This window comes from Carcharhinus amblyrhynchos, chromosome 3, assembly GCF_965287045.1.
Source record: "Carcharhinus amblyrhynchos chromosome 3, sCarAmb.v2.hapA, whole genome shotgun sequence".
In the NCBI taxonomy this organism is placed as follows: domain Eukaryota; kingdom Metazoa; phylum Chordata; class Chondrichthyes; order Carcharhiniformes; family Carcharhinidae; genus Carcharhinus; species Carcharhinus amblyrhynchos.
This window is the reverse complement of record NC_137326.1, coordinates 47,339,480-47,359,223: the sequence shown is the minus strand read 5'-3', so window position 1 is coordinate 47,359,223 and position 19,744 is coordinate 47,339,480. Positions and strand designations below refer to the sequence as shown.

The 19,744-nt window shown below is 44.1% G+C and overlaps 1 protein-coding gene across 8 annotated transcripts in view; it reads left to right on the top strand.

Annotated features, from left to right (window-relative positions):
- chl1b (cell adhesion molecule L1-like b) overlaps positions 1 to 19,744 on the top strand; it is a 742,190-nt gene that overhangs the window by 704,572 nt on the left and 17,874 nt on the right. For all 8 annotated transcript variants that reach the window (XM_080183774.1, XM_080183743.1, XM_080183751.1 and 5 more), the window contains one exon: positions 1,183 to 1,255. In XM_080183774.1, coding sequence (XP_080039900.1) covers positions 1,183 to 1,255 — 73 coding nt within the window. The remainder of the gene's footprint in view (positions 1 to 1,182; positions 1,256 to 19,744) is intronic.

The following is a 19,744-nucleotide window of genomic DNA, read 5'->3' as shown; positions in this document are numbered from 1 at the left end:
GGATTAGGCAGGGTGTAATGGAGATGAGAGTGAGGATTTGGCGACTATTACACATTGTCAAAAGCTGAGATGCTGTGTTGGAGATTCAAGGTGGGCTTTCCTACCAGCCTGCCTCCATGCCCATGCTCCTTACACACGTCAGTATGGCTCACAATGTGGCTGCAAAAGTGCACAAGTCAGATTTTCTGAAACTCAGAGGAAGGTTGGGCCACAGAGTTTATGGGACATGAAGTCAGCTGACAAGCGTACCAATTGCATTCAACCCAAAATAGTATTTTTTATGCAAAACTAAAAATGATTTGAAACTATTAGTTCTTTAGCCTAGGTGCTACTTGGCTGTGAATGAAATCTTGTATCTGATCTTGCTAATCCTCCACTGGTTAACCCAGTGCTGAAAAATAATTCAGTGTAACACATGAAAAACTGCTTTGAGTCATCCAAAACGATTCATTGTAATTTACCAAGAAATTTTACACATATGTGGTAGGCCTGGTAGACATTTTGGCTTGTTGTAATTTAGGCAAATTTCTGCCAAATCTTGTGCAGATACAAAAGAGAGGATATATATTTTGTGTCAGTCTTTGATGTGATGCACCATTTCACTCAGAAGCATTTACAAAAAAGTCCACCTAATTATAATTAAAAATACTCTATACAGTTGTCATTCAACTGTAAATGTAATAAAGGGATATCCATATTAAGCCATGGGCACATTTTTTAACTTTCTTTATTACTGTGCTAAATAGCTTGAGAGTTGTCTATCAAAGGCAGTTTGGCAACAGGCATTCTGTGAAGTAATCCTCTCCTGTCACAGTACCAAGCAAAATAGATTTAATATATGTTTGAGTCACTGATGAGGAATTCTGCTTGTCTGCTTTTTGACTGTCTCCAAGCAGTTGTATGAAAACATGAAATATTGGCTTGCTGAATGACAGAAACATTTTTAAAAATGTTTGTGTAGTCATCAATAACATTTAGGGGTAAGTGGCATAAGGGAAGTGGTGATTCAACTATTTATCTTTACCCTTTGAAGTATGATGCGAAAAGGGTAAATAGCAGTTCTTTTTTTAGATTTTCTTCAGTACATTATCTCTGTTGGACTCAGGGGCTAAGGTCTAGGACCAAGGAGCAGTGGCTAAGTTTAATGCCTAATACTCTTGTGTTATTCATTTTCCGATGCAGTTAAAGATAAAGAGGATGCTCGTGCAGATCCAGAGGCCCAACCAATGAAAGAAGAAACATTTGGAGAATATGGGTGAGCATTTTTAAATTTACGAAACTGGAACAAATTAGCGGCATGGTGGCACAGTGATTAGCACTGCTGCCTCACAGTACCAGAGACCCAGGTTTGATTCCCAGCTTGGGTCACTGTCTGTGTGGAGTTTGCATGTTCTCCCCGTGTCTGCGTGGGTTTCCTCCGGGTGCTCAGATTTCCTCCTACAATTCAAAGGTATGTGGGTTAGATGGATTGGCCACCCTATCTTGCCCCTTAATATCAGGGGGCCTGGCTAGGGTAAATACATGGGGTTATGGGGATAGGGTCTGGGTGGGATTGTGGTTGGTGCAGACTCAATGGGCCAAATGGCCTCCTCCTGTTTTGTAGGATTCTATGACTTCGTGGCATTAATTCTTTTCCACACGTATCAGATAAAGATAAAATACTGCGATGCTGGGATTTGAAACAAAAACAGAAAATGCTGGAGAAACGTTGCAGGTCTGACAGCATCTGTGGAGAGAAAATAAGCCAACTTTTCAAGTCTGGATGACCCTTCAATGAAGGGTCAGTGTCTGTATAGAGTTTGCACATTCTCCCTGTGTCTGTATGGGGTTCCTCCTGTTTTTGTTTCTTCCCCACTCTTTTGTCTTCAGTAATGCTCTACTTTGTTAATTTAAATTCAGCCTTGCAGGCATTGTTGCCACTGTCTTTAACATTATTTACTGAATTCATTTTTAAATTTTATTTGTATTGTTTTTAATTCGAATTGCATGCCAAGACTTTAGAAAGAAAGTTTTACTTATTTGGGAATACACTTAAACGGTGATACTTGTAATTTTTATTTTAATGGTCTTGTAAATTACTAATCTTGAGCATGTAGCTGAATTGGTTAGAATATTTAACATTCCTTCAGCATTTTACTTTGGGAACAATAATCTCTTACAGTTGATTGAAATAATAAATTACAACATGAGGCATATCCATGCTGATTCTCTGCAAGAGCAACTTTGCTGGTCCTATTTCCTCACCCTTTCCTTGTAGCCCTGGAAATGTTTTTCCTTTGCATAATTATCCAGTTCTCTTCTGAAAGCCGTGATTGAATCTGCCAGCATCACCCTCTCATGCAGTGAATTCCAGATCCTAACAATTTGCTGCATCAAAAGATTTTTCCTCATGTCACCCATGGGTTGTTTTGCTATTCCCCTTACAACAGTGTCTTCTGGTTATCAACCTTTCAACTGATGGAAACAGTTCATCCCTGTCTAGACTCCTCATGATTTTGAACACTTCGATCAAATCGCCCCTCAACCTTTTCTTTACCTTAGAGAAAAGCCCCAGATTCTCAACTCTATCCATATAACTGATGTCCCTCATCTCTGAATCCTTCTTTTAAATCTTTACTGAGCCTTCTTAAAAGGCTTCCCATTCTTCCTAAGGTGCAGTGTGCAGAATTAGACTCAATACATCACTGAAAGGCAAACCAGTTCTTTATAAAGATTCCCCATGACTTTCTTTCATTTGCATTCCATGCCTCTATTTATATTACCCAGGATTTCTATGTGTCTCATTAACTACATTGAAGGTGGCAGGGCAGATTGACAAAGGTACACCCAACAGGTCCCTCTGCTCCTGCTTCTTTTTAGAATGGCAATCTTTCTTTTATATTGCCTCACCTGTCACATTGGATCACTTTAAACTTTTCTGCATTAAACATATTTGCCATTTGTCTACCCATTCTACCATCTGGCATATATTCTCATGAAGTCTATCACTATCATCGTTCACAAGACATGCAAATTTGTGTCATTTGCAAATTTTGCAGTTGTGCTCTGCAATTCCAAGTCTTAGGGCACTAAGGAATAGCAGTTGTCCTGATGTCGACCCCCGAGCATCCCAGTTTGTATCTCCCTCCTGCCTGATAAAGAACCATTTGTCACAGTTCCCTGTAACTCTGCCAACATCATACTGGCACTGCCTCTTTCATTCCGTGAATGAAGTAGAATGGTGAATGGCCAAAATTCTACAATCAGTGGTGAAGGAATGGCACACACTGATGTTTGTCTTTGGAATATCTTCAACATTAATTAGCTTCTGAAGGAATTAGACCCCATTCTTGTAAAATTAATTTTTCATGCCCAGATTGTTTGTTTGGCAGTAATTATCATGTTAAGAACTCACTTACCACTAAATGCTGCAGCTGTAACTTTGTCTGCTATTTTTAGTGAGAGCTACTGGTCAAGAACCCCAAGTTTGCGCCATTGCTTTGATTTTGCTGTCAGATCTCTCAGTGAGGACTGCAATATTGCAGCTTGTGAAGGAGTGGGATATCTCTGACAGCAACATTCTGGATATGTGTAGTTAACAGTGCATGTCTGGGTGCCAGAACCTGCTATACAATTTATTCTATTATAACACTGAATACTGTTAGCTTTCACCATTTTTCTTATCTTGAAATCCACCTCAGTGAGCTCTTACTAAGCTGAAATTGAACAATTTTTTTTTGCCCAGTAAACCCTTACTTTAAAAACTATAAACCAGTGACATCTTTTAAAATTCTTCCATGGGGTCTACGTGTCACTGGCAAGGTCAGCATTTATTTCCCATCCCTAATTGCCCTTGAAAAGGTGATGGTGAGCTACCTTCTTGAACTGCTGCAGTCCATGTGGTGTCGGAACTTTTAGGGAGGATGTTCCAGGATTTTAACCCAGTGACAGTGAGGGAACAACGTTCTATTTCCAAGTCGGGATGATGTGTGGCTTGGAAGGGAATTTGCAAGTGGTGAGGTCCCCATGAGTCTATTGCCCTTCTCCTTTTAGGTGATAGAGAGATTATGGTTTGGAAGATATTGGATGGAATTTTCCCAAAAAATAGCGAAGTCTCAGATTCTGACTGAAAACTGCTGTGTTTTTCCCTGGAGAAATAGCCAGATTTTCTCTCGAGATCTTTGAACATGTTGTCAAAAGAAAGCAGGGGGGCATGTTATGTGCCGTCATTCTTGAGGGGTGAAGCCTAAAGATGCATTCAAATGCAGCGCCACAATTATTGGAACACCCTGTTTAAAGGATGCTCTGACCTCAAAGTTAAGAGATAGAATCTGCCTCCCTCCCCTGACAATCATCATTGACATTCATCACCATCATCAATCTCCCTACCCCCCGTTCATCATTGCTGGCAATGCCTCCAACCATTCTTCATCAATGCAACAGTGGCTTAGTGGTTAGCACTGCTACCTCAGTGTCAGGGACCCGTGTTCGATTCTCTGCTTGGGTCTCTGTCTGTGCGGAGTTTGCACATTCTCCCCATGTCTGCATAGGTTTCCTCCAGATGCTGTGCTGCCCCCCTGCAGTCCAAAGATGTGCAGGTTAGGTGGATTGGCCATGCTAAATTGCCACTTAGTGTCAGGGAGACGAGCTAAGATAAATGCATGGGGACATGGGGATTGTGGTCAGTGCAGACTTGGTGGGCCAAATGGCCTCCTTCTGCACTGTAGGATTCTATGAATGCAACTCACTCCCTTTCCCTTCATTGCCCTGCCCCAGCTCTACTTCTTCGCTGTGCAAAACTGGCACTGCCAGGGAGCAGTGCCAGGACTGCCCTGCCATGTTCCTGACCACCCGGGGATTATACTGGCCTCCATACCCCCAGCGTGGTGAACTCAACTGCTGGAGAGCCGTAGTGATTCCTGCTGGCATGATATCACTGGGTGCGAAACTTAATACATCACCAGCAGGGGTGGGGAGGATCATGTTCTGAGCTCTCCCTGGTGCAAATCCCATAAGGCCCTTTCACAAGAGTTAACGGCCAAGACGGGATATGCGCCCACTGTGAATGGGCCAAAAATATCTCAGCCGTTGTTGAAAAAATTGCTGCAGTGCATCTTTCAGATGGTGCACCCTGTTGTCACTCTGTACTGGTGGTGAAGGGAGTGAATGTGTAAGGTAGTGGGTGGAGTGTGAATTGAGTGATCTGTTTGGTCTTGGCTGATGTCGACCTTTTTGAGTATTATTGGAGAATTTTTCCTCCAGGAAAGTGGAAAGCATTCGTCACACATCTGACTTCTGCCTTATGGATGGTGGGCAAGTTTTGAGAGGTCATGAGTTGAGTTGTTCACCTCAGAATTCCCAACATCTAATCAGCTCTTGTAGTCATAGTGTTAGTATGGCTGATCCAGTTCAATTACTGGTCACTGGTGGCATTTCAGTGATGGTGACATCATTGAGTGTGAAAAAGAGATAACTGGTTTTGAAGATGGTCATTGCAGCTTTGACACCCTCGCCCCCTTGTAAATGTCCCAGGGGTGGGATGGATCCAGGGACCAGCACAAAGGTCTTACGGTGATATTTCTAGCATTTACTCACCTCCATGCCTCACCCTGACAGAGGCTGAATATCCATCCCATGGTTTTTGCAATTTGTTTATAGCTTCCATGATAATTGGTCATTGAAATGTCCATCTGCTTTGGAAACCATTACGTATATTTTTTTTTATTTTGTATTTGACCCATGGATTATTAGTGCTAAAATTCTGTTTATTTGAGTACAACCTGAGCAGGTGAATGCTATTTTGAGGAAAACTTTAATATTTTCTGCCAAATAGGTTTCACACCTGCTTTTTGTATATTCATAAAATGGTCCCAAATTCATCTTGGTGCAAAGCTCCTTGAATTGCTGTTTCAATTTGAATTCAACTCATTGCTGTTTCTTAACACTGCGACAGCATAATATTACTGACTCTTAGTTCTATCCCATAAGCTGCAAGAATAAATGAGCAAGACATTTTTAATTTTCTTTTGGATAATTAATTTGAACATAATCATCAGGATTTATGCATACATTTTTAATCATGAAATTAGCTGGCGAGCAGTTCAGATTACCTGTACCATATTTTAATAATTTGGATAATCAGCAAATTTTGATGGAAAGTGGGACAGCAGGATCGTTGAACAGAAAGGTCGATGAAATGTTTTGCTGCCCCTTGTAATTTCCATTGTAGGAATGAGTATGATATTGATTAATTGTGAATGATTTCCCAGCCCCGTTAGCCACTAATTATGGCCCTAATTCTGGCAAGAGGCCAAAAACAAGATTAGCGCTGGCAAAACTTGGATGGTGTATATCCCAGGTCCTTCCTGCATCTGAATGCATTTCATCTCATTAATAAGATTGAAGTCAGATGTTCTGGCCTCATGGAATCTTGCTGCCCAACAGCGGGATGTCACACAGGCACCAATTACCAATGGTGTATAAAAACATGAACAAACTACTATGGACTCAGAGGGAGGAAGTACACCTGCTCTCCATTTAGAGCCAAGGTGCACAAGGGGAAAATAACCATTGGTCAGATGCCAAGGGGGATGGCCCTTCAAGGGGTCTTGAGGGGGGCGGGTGCTCAGGCTGGGAGTGAAGAGGCCAGGTGAGTGAGTCTCCCTCATAGTGGGGGTTGCAGTGGGTCTGTGTAGCATTGGGGCATGTTGTCTTTCAGGTTTAAAAGCAGTGCATAGCACATCTGCATGCTGTCTATCCTAAAATCTTCTCACAGGAAAGTGCAATTTTGCATCTTAGCCCTTGGAGAAGCATTTCTCATCCCATTAAATTGGAATAGGCAACGAGATTTCACTGAAGCAGTCTGTTTCCATTGATACTATTGCAATTGTTTGTTAAAAGTGGATTTCACCCCATTACCTTTTAAGAGCTTTGTAGCTAACCAGCTGGTGTCTGCCTTCATTGATCCTATTAAATTGTTTGTTTATACAGCATCCCCCATTTTTATGCCCCATTAACTCTCAAGAAGTTCTGCAGTTGCACACCTACAATCTGGCTAAACTCAGTTTTTTTTATTGGCTTCTTTTAAGCAGAATAGTATCAGAACTTTGAGGCTTGCCTAATAGAATTTATTTCATCCAGGCAGCTGAATGCATTCAGAGCTTAGAGTACTAGGGTTCTTAAATGATGACATTTTGACAGCCATGGTTGAATGTTTAGGTTGTACACCAGAGAATTGAAAAGAAGCTCTCAGATTTTGCTGCCAATGGTCTGGGAGTCTGGTGGAATGGAGCTCATGATTTGGGGGAAGGATGTATTAAGACTTAAGATTGTCAGCTTAAGGGGCTGGCTGCATGCCATTGAGACAGAGAAGGGATGAATATTTGCATGGGGGGTCGGGAAGGAGGGGATAACTGTATAGGATGGAGGGGGGGATGCCTCAATTGGGGAGAAAAGGAGGAGTGGAGATAACTGTGTTATCTTTGATTTCTCATGAGCTAATCACAGGAGACTCAGCACAGGTTATGATAATTTACTTTTGAGCATATGTAGGGAAAGCACCACATCAGAGAGGTCTCTGGAGAAGACTCTGGAGTTTACGTAAAAACTGCGTATGTTTATACCATGTTTTGCACATATATAAACGTTGGATGAAATCTTTAAAAAAAATCAAAAAATGGCAGCGTTGTTTCCAATGGTTTTCTCTACAGATCTTGTGATACTCTGCCAAAAAAGAAATCATGGGGGTATGTTTCACACCGTCATACAGGGTGGTGGGGCCTCAACACACCAGCAAAACCAGACTGCACAGAGATTGAAGTGCCATCTTTAAAGGGCACCTTGATCAGAACCTGTGTAAAACCTCCCCCTGAGCCAATCACAGTGGTCTCAGGGGCCACTTCCCAGCCTCTGATCAGAGTTGGCACTTTTGCCCCCTATCATGGGCCCTTTTCCCTGACCCCGATCGTTGGCCCTTTCTCATCCCCTCCGATCATTGGTCCCTTCTCCCCATGTCATCAGACCCTCTCATCCATTTCCATCTATTCATTGGCAGCATCTTCCCACCTTCCCCACCCACTCCACAGTCTGAGCCGGACCCACCTAGACTACCCCTTCACCTCAGTGCCGTTGTTGGCAACCACAGATACTCCAATCACTCCTGGTGACCCATCACATCTGATAAGTATATCCCCCAACAACCTCCATGAGGCTCCGACTATGACCCACCCCTTGGCAGAGTTTGGCACTGCCAGATTGGCGTGGTATCAATCTGATAGTTCCAACCTGTGCCAAGGGGCAATGCAGGGGGGCATTGCCAGGCCACAGCCTGCCTTTGTCCCTCTTCCCCAGAGGCTTTACTGCCATTACAACCTCAGGAGACCACCATGATAGGTTGATGTCAAGGTGAGCCTGTTGTAAATGGAACTGATGTGCCACCATGTCAGTGCTAGCTGAACATCCAGTCAAAGTGGGGGGGAGGGGGAGATGGGGGCAGTCCCAGAAACAGTGCTTGCTAGTGACATGCTAATATATTGAAATGAGTTTTCTGTGGTCCCATGGTACAGGGCCGGTAAGACTGGAACTCAGAAACATGCTCTCCAGATTTTCAGCATGTGCCACCACTCCTGCAGATGGAGAGTGTAGGCTCAAAATCACCCTCAATCTTTAAATTTTTATCTAACAAAACGTACAGGTTTTGTACTCATCACATCTTGTACTCATCACATTTAACCTTATCCCCACTGCAGAGGTCCTAACTTGTGCCTATCGTGCATCTCGAGCACTGATTCGCTGTCTGATTCCATAACTTGTTGTTGCTAAGAAGGTCAACTTGCACAGTTCTTGTAAGCTGTACAAAGGTCCTGACTTTGTAACATAGAGGAAGCTGTTTTTAACCAATAATCTGTTACCATTTTTCCATTATTTTCTTATTAAATCTTAAACCTCACTACGCGGTCATATTAAAACCTCACCCATTGTCATTCTTATTCCCTCACCCACAACAACTACATTGTGGGATGCGGGGAGCACTGAAGGCCTGATGCTGGCGATAATGGGGGAGGGGGATCTTCAACTTCAATGTGAGGTCAGGGCACCCTTTAAAAAGAGTGCTCCAAACTCTGTAGAGCTGGGCTTGTCAATGTATTTAGGTCATGTCCCTTAGTAATTATGGTGCAACACATGCCAATTCCCCTCTTCTTTTTATGTCAAAAGATTTGGTGAGAAAGCCTGACCTTTTTTTCTGTGGAGAAACAAACTGGTCTTCAGTCAGAGCCTGACACTTTGCCAGTTTTTGAGAAAGTCCCTCCCACTATTTCTACCAACCATACCTTCCTGTAGTACGGGCATTCCATGTTGTAGAGTAACAATATCATCCTCCTTGTGGGATATTAATATTCCATTGAGTTTGTCTTTATCCTACCTATAGATTGATACAACAAATACAGAAAACAGCATCTTTCCCATTTTGTGTCGTGAGATTTGGAGACCAAGTTTGCTGCCGTCATTTTTCTTATTCTTTCGTGGTTACATGGGTGTCACTGGCAAAGCCAGCGTTTGCCCATCCCTAATTGCCCTTAAACTGAGTGTTGTGCAATGCCATTTCAAGGGGGCAGTTATGAGCCAACAACATTGCCATGGCTCTAGAGTTGTATGCAGGCCAGAGCGGGTAAGGATGAGCATTTGTTTTTACTTCAATTAATGCCATGGTCACCATTACTGAGACTGGCTTGAGATTCCAAATTTATTAATTGAATTTAAATTCCACCAGCTGTAATGGTGGGATTTGAGTGCATATTCTCAGAGCATTAGCCTTGGCATATGATTTGTCAATCCATTGACATTACCACTACAGCACCATTTGCTTTATGTCAGTTTTTAATATTCTGCATTGACTACATAGTATCTGATGAAACAAGAAGAGTGACCGGCATCTCAATTAGTTTAGTAAGCTAATTCCGATTGTAATTGTTTTTGTTCATTGATAGCCCCCTCCCTGACTACCCCAGCCTTTCATCGTAATCCAGACCTGTGACTGAAGATAAATTAAATTGCTCACTATAAGTTACATCTTTAATATTCGTAGATCTTGTAATTGATGTTATCTTCATGACGGCATTGCCGTTACAGTGGAGAAGAAAAGGAAAATCAATTGAACACATCTAGCGATATTGATTCAAGCATTAAACGACTTAACAATTGTGACCTGATTAATACAGAAAAGAATGTGTTATTACTCAATCAAAGGTATACAGTAGAAGTTGCTGTCGAAACAAAGACAGAGGTAGAAATTGATGTACTTAATACTGGGTTTGCTCATGCAAATTCAAGATTAGAGAGATGAATTTTGGAAGCTTGTATCCTAATTGGCAACTTGCAAATTCTGTCGGCCCAGGTGCCTGCTTAAAACAAGTGTCCAACTAATCAGGAACTGAAAGCCTCTGAGGACAACAGTGCCAAATTCAGTAAAATTTGAATATAACGTCTTCCGCTCCATTTTTGCAGCTCTATGGTAGCATAATCAGTGGTCCCTTAAAGAATTTAGCAAACTTCAAACCATCTGAAAATCCAAACAATACAGTTTTATGACCGAAATCAGACTCTTCAATCGTAATGTAAAGTCAGTCCTGCTTTACAGATCTGAATGCTGGAGGGTAGTGAAGACGGACATGGGCAAAGTCAGTGCCTTTCATAACAGTCACATATGTGCAATCTGTAATATCTACTGGCCAAATAAAATGTCCAATGTGGACCTGTATAAGAATCAAAGAATCACACAGTGCAGAAGAGGCCCTTAGGCCCATTGACTCTGCACCAACATGCAACAAACACCTAACCTCCCACCTAATCCCGTTCACCAGCATTTGACCCATAACTTTGAATGTTATGACATGGCAAGTTCACATCCAGGTACTTTTTAAATTATCACCCACTCAAGCAATGCATTCCAGACTGTCAACACCTTCTGGGTAAAAAGATTTTTCCTCACATTCCCACCTAAACTTCCTGCCCCTCACCTAAACTTGTGTCCCTTAATGACGGACCCTTCAATTAAGGGGAAAGGTTGCACTTTATCCACTCTGCTCAATCACCTCATAATCTTGTACACTTCAATCAGGTCTCCCCTCAGTCTTCTCTACCCCAATGAAGACAAAACAAACCTATCCAACCACTCTTCATAACTTAAATGATCCATCCAGGCAGTATCCTGGCGAATCTCTCCTGCACCTCCTCCAGTGCAGTCTAATCCTTCCAATCATGTGGCAACCAGAACTGCACACAGTACTCGAGCTGTGGCCTCCCCAAAGTTCTATATAACTCCAAACATGACTTCCCTGGTATTGTAATTTTTGCCTAGATTGATAAAGGCAAGTGTCCCATATGCCTTTTTCACCACCCTACTATAGTGCCCTTCCACCTTCAGAGATCTGTGGACAAACATGTCAAGGTCCCTTTGTTCCACAGAAATTCCTACTGTCAGTCTGTTCATTGAATACTTCTTTGTCAAATTTCTCCTTCCAATGTGTATCACTTCACACTTTTCAAGATTAAAAGCTCTGCTACTTATCTGCCCATTTGATCATTCCATCTGTATCTTATTGTAGCCCAAGACATTTAGCCTCACTGTGTCAACCACCCGATCAATCTTTGTGTCATCCACAAACTTAGAAATCCTACCCTCCCCATAGTCATCAATGTCATTTATGTAAATGATGAATAATCAGGACAGGCCCCTGTGATATGCCGTTGGACAGTGGCTCCCAGTCACCAAAGCAGCCTTCTATCATTGCCCTCTGTCCCCTACAACTAAGCAAAGTTTGATTCCACTTTATCAAATTACCCTGTATCCCATGTGAATTTACCTTCTTTACAAGTCTCCCATGTGGGACCTTGTCAATGGCTTTGCTGAAATCCACATAAACCACATCAACTGCGCTATCTTTATCTACACACCTGGTCACCTCTTCAAAAAATTCAATCAAATTTATAAGGCATGATCTCCCTCTGATGAAGCCATGCTGACTATCCCTGATCAAGCCTTGCTTCTCCATGTGGAGATAGATGCTCTCCTTCAGAATTTTCTCCAATAGTTTCCCTACCACTGACGTGAGACTGACAGGTCTGTAGATCCGTGGCTTATGTCTACAGCCCTTCTTAAATAGCAGAATCACATTAGCTGTTCTCCAGTCCTCTGGAACTCCCTCGTGCCCAGAGAGGAATTAAATATTTGGGTCAGAGCACCTGCAATCTCCTCCCTTGCCTCCCACAGCAGCCTGGGAAACAATTCATCCGTACCTGGAGATTTATCCCCTTCTATGTCCGCCTACACCTCCAATACCTTATCTTCCCCTATGTCAATTTACTCAGAACCTTGCAGTCTCTCTCCCTGAATTCCATACCTTCATCCTCATTCTGTTGGTTGAAGATGGGATGTGAAGTATTCATTCAACACGCTACCAAGGTCCTCCTGCTCTACCCATAGATTGCCCCCTTAATCCCTAGTTGGCCCCGCTCTTTCCCTGGTTATCCTATTTCCATTGATAAATACGTAGAGTATGTTGGGACTGGATGCCACAGCGTTGTTCTTGAGGTCAATAAATGTCGGTTAAGATGGCTTGGACACATGCTAAGGATGTCCCAAGAGGAAATCCTGAAGGTTGCTCTAAGATGGACAGTGGCTGCGAAATGTAAATGGGACCCAGCCACAAACAACATGGCGTAGGACTGTGGTGATTGAACTGAAAGAGATGGGGTTTACATGGGATGAGGTACAAGCCACGGCACAAGACTTGGCCATATGGGGAACATTGTTGTGACATTATGTCCCATCCGGGACAAGGAAGATAACTAGCTAACTAATGGTGACATAATCAGCAGTCCCTTAAAGGGACCTGCTGGAGTCTGCTGTAGACAAAGCAAGTTAGAGTTCTTTTTTATTTCTGAATGTGAAACCATAAGGAGCCTTCCCAGCCCATGTTCATTCCTTTCATAAGAACATAAGAAATAGGAGCAGGAGTAGGCCATCTAGCCCTTCGAGCCTGCCCCGCCATTCAATAAGATCATGGCTGATCTGTCGTGGCTCAGTTCCACATTCCCGCCCTCTCCCCATAACCCTTAATCCCCTCGCTTATCAAAAACCCATCAACCCGCGTCTTAAAAATATTTAGCGAGGTAGCCTCCACCACTTCAATGGGCAGAGAATTCCAGAGATTCATCACCCTTTGAGTGAAGAAGTTCCTCCTCAACTCCGATCTAAACCGCCCCCCCCTTTATCTTGAGGCTGTGCCCCCTAGTCCTACTGTCCTTTCTGAGCGGGAAGAGCCTCTCCACCTCTATCCTATCCATCCCATTCATCATCTTATACGTCTCAATGAGATCTCCCCTCATTCTTCTAAACTCTAACGAGTACAAGCCTAGTTTATTCAGCCTCTCCTCATAGCTCAACCCCCTCAACTCCGGTATCAGCCTAGTAAACCTCCTCTGCACTCCCTCCAAGGCCAAAATATCCTTGCGTAAGTACGGCGACCAAAACTGCATACAGTACTCCAGCTGCGGCCTCACCAATGCCCTATACAGCTGCAGCAAGACCTCCCTACTTTTATATTCAATCCCCCTCGCTATGAAGGCCAGCATCCCATTCGCCTTCCTGACCACCTGCTGCACCTGCAGGCTGGGTTTTTGCGACTCATGCACAAGGACCCCAAGGTCCCTCTGCACCGTCGCCTGCTGCAGTTTTTCGCCACTTAAGTAATAATCCTTCCTACCATTATTCCTACCAAAGTGGACCACCTCACACTTGCCAACATTAAATTCCATTTGCCATTTCCTGGCCCATTCACCCAGCCTATCTAGATCCTTCTGCAGACTCTCCACACCCTCCGCACAATTTGCCGTTCCACCAATCTTGGTGTCATGAGCAAATTTCGACACCATACACTCGGCTCCCACCTCCAGATCATCTATATAACTGGTAAATAGCTGAGGCCCCAGCACCGACCCCTGGGGCACTCCACTAGTCACCAACCGCCAATCCGAATAGCACCCATTGACCCCCACTCTCTGCCTCCTATTTGACAACCAATCCTCTATCCACGCTAACACCCTACCCCCAACTCCATGTCCCCTGACCTTCTGCAATAACCTCTTGTGAGGTACCTTGTCAAACGCCTTCTGAAAATCAAGAAAGACCACATCCACTGGCTCTTCTTTATCCACCGCCCTAGACACATCCTCATAGAACTCCAGTAAATTTGTCAGACACGACTTCCCCTTAACGAAACCGTGCTGCGTCAGCTCTATCAAGCAGTTCCCCTCAAGATGCCTCGCTATTTCCTCCTTGATGACAGATTCTAACATTTTACCTACAACAGACGTTAAACTAACCAGCCTATAATTCCCTGCCTTTTGCCTGGCACCCTTCTTAAACAACAGCGTAACATTTGCCGTTTTCCAATCTTCCGGCACTTCCCCGGAATCCAGCGACGTCTGGAAAATAACGATCAAGGCATCCACTATCACCTCCGCCATTTCTTTCAGAACCCTCGGATGCATTCCATCCAGTCCTGGGGACTTGTCCACAATCAGCCCCTCCAGTCTGTTGAGCACCGCCTCTCTAGTAACAGTAATGTCATTGAGACCCTCCAGTCCTACCACCTTTCCATCTCTAACACCCGGCAAATTATTCATGTCCTCCTCCGTGAAGACCGAGACAAAAAAGTTATTCAAGACCTCAGCCATATCCCCATCCCCTACCACTAAGTCCCCCTTCTCATCCTCTAAGGGTCCAACGTTCACCCTAGCCAGCCTCTTCCTTTTTATATATTTATAAAAACTCTTGCTATCCTTTTTTATATTAAGCGCTAGCCCAGCTTCATAGTTTCTCCTACCCTTCTTTATCAAATTCTTTGTCAATCTTTGTTGACATTTAAACCTCTCCCAATCCTCTTCTCGCCCACTACTCTTAGCTACTCTAAACGCCTCCGCTTTAAGTTTAACACTTTCCTTCACCTCCTTCGTTATCCATGGCTTATTACCTCTCCTCCTACGGTCCTTTTTGACCATCGGAATAAATTTCTGCTGAGCACCAAGAAAGATCTCCTTAAAGATCCTCCACTGCTCCTCAGCAGACCTACCTTCCAACACGCTCCCCCAGTCCACATTCGCCAATTCTTCTCTCATCCTACCATACTCCTCTCTGTTCAAACAAAGGACACGTGTCCGGGAACCCACTTTGTCCTCCTCCATCTGCACCAGAAACTCCACCATACATTCCTATTCACCATATCCTACTCAACAGGACCTATGTAACCACTGTTTCTAGTTTCTCAGACGGTGAAAATAAATTACTTCCAACACCTGATAGGCACCACATTTGTTAAATGCAAATTCGGCAACAGGGAAGACTATTAAGCATTGGAATCACTCACCTTATAGTCAACCAGAAGGAAAGACTTCTGCTTACAGGATTACATCTGGCAGCTTGAATTCACAATGCTAAGTGTCAATTTCAGCTTTTTGGAAGTTACTTTCAAATGCCTTGGTGAATACTAACCTTCATCTTAACTCCGTGCTGTGTCAGCCTTCACTGCAGTATGGAAGCAGTCAATGCTGCAGAAGGCTGGTCCTCTGATGAGAAACAGTGGAAATAATGCCAGCGGCAGCCTTCTTGTGAACCATATGCTGTCCAACAGGGCAGATGGGATGGACATAGAAATTCATTTGTAGGGATCTAGAATCAGCTCTTTAGATGTGACTGAGCACCAGTGCATCAGGAGGCTCAGACATTTACAGCCTCCAGCACAAGTCCTTCTTCTTGTGAGAGAGACACACGTTGTCAGTGGTTACCAAAGTGTCTGTCCCTGCAGGGCCACCCTTTCACTCGCAACTGCCTGCAAGGAGGGAAAGCAGAGGCTTATACAGTGCATTGGAATGGCTTAGGTGGAGAGGAGGAGAGGACAGTATTTATAGAACTTAGAACACGACAGCACAAACAGGCCCTTCGGCCCACAAGTTACGCCGATCACATCCATACTTACCAGGCCATAGAACTATCTTTAACTCCCAATCTCATTAAATCCCATGTGCTCATCCAGAAGTCTTTTAAAAGACCCCAGCGAGTTTGCCTCTACCACCACCAACAGCAGCTGATTCCACTCACTCACCACCCTCTGAGTGAAAAACTTACCCCTAACGTCTCCTCTGTACTTGCTTCCCAACACCTTAAACCTGTGTCCTGTCATAGCGACCATTTCAGCCCTGGGAAATAGCCTCCGAGAATCCACCCTATCTATTCCTCTCAACATTTTATAAACCTCTATCATGTCGCCTCTCAACCTTCATCTCTCCAGAGAGAAGAGACCTAGCTCCCTTAACCTATCTTCATATGGCATGCCTCCCAATCCAGGCAACATCCTTTTAAATCTCCTCTGCGCCCTCTCAATAGCTTCCACATCCTTCCTGCAGTGAGGTGACCAAAACTGCGCACAGTACTCCAAGTGGGGTCTGACAAGAGTCTTATAAAGTTGTAGCATTACCTCCCGACTCCTAAACTCAATCCCTCGATTAATGAAGGCCAGTGCACCATACGCCTTCTTGACCACATCCTCCACCTGCGAGGCCGATTTAAGAGTCCTATGGACCCGGACCCCAAGATCCTTCTGCTCCTCAACACTGCTAAGACTCCTACCCTTGATATCGTACTCCTTCATCCCATTGGTCCTGCCAGAATGGACCACTACACATTTATCCAGGTTGAAGTCCATCTGCCACTCCTCCGCCCAGTCTTGCATCCTATCTATGTCACGCTGCAACTTCTGACATCCCTCCAGACTATGCACAACACCACCAACCTTCGTATTGTCGGCGAACTTACTAACCCATCCCTCCACTTCCTCATCCAGGTCATTTATGAAAATGACAAACAGCAAGGGTCCTAGAACAGATCCCTGTTATTTGTGAAGAGTGACTGTGTGGTTGATAGTTGAGGGTGTGTTGACTGTGCAGAAAGGAATGTGAGCAAATGCCTGAAGGGAGAGATGAGTGCAGCTGCAAATTATGGTTCTTAGAGTTTATTGTAGAAGACGGGGGCAATTCTCCTATCCCACTGCGCTGACATACAATTTAAATTACATTTTCGAGCCCAGGATTGAAATCTCCTGGCCTGGTTGCCTTCCTCTGCCCAGACAAGATATTTCACTCCAACAGAGTTTACAATAGCTCCCCACTTGCGGAGAGCTGACAACCTGATCCCACTGGAATGAATGAGGGGCAATCAAGGCCCCCAGACGGTCAGGAAATAGGGGGTGCCCCTGGGGGGTGCCCCCAGGCATTGCCACCTTGGCAGTGCCAGTGTGGGTTCCCGGCAATGCCCAAGGAGCAAAGTGCCAATTCCCAGGGGGCATTTCGGCACTGCCCATCAGGCATGGGGCAGTGGAGGCAGGGCCTGATGGGCGGAGCTTCTGGGGCAATCGGTGATGGTGGGAGAAGGGTGCCCCTCAACAATAATGATCAGTGGGGGAGGGAGGGAGGCCTGTGATCGGGGTGGGAAGTGTGGGAGCAGCTTTCTGGGGGGATGTGACTGCAGTGGGGAGGAGGGGTTTGGGACTGCCGATTTTGGCGGGGAGACAGTGGGAAATCGAGGCAGACCAGGATGGGGGCAAGGGTGGTTGTGGCTAGCCCGGACATGGCCAGGAGACCAACGATCTGGCCAAGGGGGGTTTGGAGGGCTGACATTGTTGGGATCACAGGGCTGGCCAGCAATCGGGAGGCCGGTAGATAGGGGCCATTGCACATGAGCTGATCTTGGTTCTGACAGACCAGCGAATGCACAGTGGCCCGCTCAGTGCAATGCTGACTGCCTTGCCAGCGGGGATAGGATGTGCCCCAAGCTTTTCAACAGGATTTACACTAGTGCACTCTGCAGTGCACGGTGTGGGAGATTCTTTTTTAAACTCCCACTGAAAAAAAGTGTGATTTACTCCAGTTTTTATGTGAATTCAACACTCAGAATACTTTTTGAGAGAATGGAACTCGATGCTTGTAAGTTATGTCATTCACCTTTTTGCCCTTCTCCAAACCTGGATCCCCCTGCTGCACCTTCTCTCCATTGGAGGGGCAACTGCTGACTTTGTTAATTTGATTGGGAAACATCATCTAACTTCAACCCCTCAGATCCAGAGTGACCAACTATTTGATATTTTCAGAGGTTACCCCTTATTTTGAATATTTGTCCCATGTCCCTTTTGTCCCGTATTTCTCAAGCAGTCAGACTGACTCTGGGCATCCCTGTGGTGATTTTGAGTGATGCAAGTGGACACAAATGAATGAGTCAGCCAGAAGGGAGGTGATAATGTTCTGACTCAACAAGATAACTTGTAAGTTCTAGTTATTCGTGATTAAACCCCATCCCTCGTTATTATGATATCGAGACCCTCCCCACCCACAACCCCAGCTCTCACGGTCACCAGAACCCCACTACACCAGATACACATTCAGAGTGTTCCTTATTTTATGTCAGCCTGCTCAGATCCCACAGCAGAACTCCAGGTCAGAGCATGAGATCAGGGATAGCCTTTCCAGACTTTTTTTTTATTGTTGCGGCAGTGTCAGGAATCCAAATTAATATTAGTCATTCTGACCCATGCCAGGGTCCCTTTCATTAGCAATCCTTCCATTAACAGATTTGACTTTTCATCCCACCTGCCCTCATTGTTCAGAAAACCCAAAAGCTAATACCGTAGCTCAGTTAAAGAGCTATTGAACGTGACTTAATATCAAGCAATGGCCATTTATGTTCTGTAACAACTGGAAAAGAAGCTCACTTGGAATTTTTCCCAGATCTTAAGACAATTGTTTTACAAGGCAGACTTTCATCCGTTCCCATAGCAAGTCTATTTTCCTGGAACAGGTTGCTAGCCTGTTGCCAGTGGCGTAAAGCTTGAAGGGACGATAGTATGCATCAAACGTGGCTGACTAGAGGTCTCTCCTGCTCTTACCACCCACCATTGGCATGTTGGAAGGATTTTGTAGGTTGATATCTAGCCTGTTTTGTCATTTTACAAATGCACCTTCCTTGGCCATCAAGTCCCGGAGTGGGACTTGAACTGGAGCTTTTATCTCCAAAGTTGGGGATTTTACCCACTGTGTCACAAGACCTACCTTAGGACTGAGACTAAATTTAAACTTTATCCCCAATTTTTATTTCCAGTTTAACTAGCTGCACCCTGCACTGTAATAATTGCATGTTAAAGAGCATGCAGGTTAGGTTCATTATTTGATTTGGAGCTCTGATTAGATGTTCATACTTTCCAATCATAATGGATATTTACATACCTGTGTTAAGTAAAGAGTTACTATGTTGCTAAAGTGATTTCAGGTGCAACTTTTTTGTTACCTTGATTCTAATTTGTTGCATATATAATATCCAGTAGTAGAATAACAGTCAGTTGCAGTTTGGCAGGCAGGCAATGCCAAATGCACTTAGATTTATGTTAAGGGAAGGAATTCTGTCCTTGAACTGTCACAATATGCCACTAGTCAAACCTCCTTTCACAACACTGTAGTGACTGTATGATAGTTGCGTCATAGCCTTGCACTTGAGCTGACCAGGAATTGAATTATTCACACAAAAAAAAAGTTGGACATAAAGCCTTTTTTTTGGTAGCGGTGCATCTGATTGTCCTTGCTATTTGTGTGAATTTAAAATAAAAAAGAACAGGCACTTGGGTCAACCAGGGCATTCATTTTCAACTTTAATGTTATCGCTGTG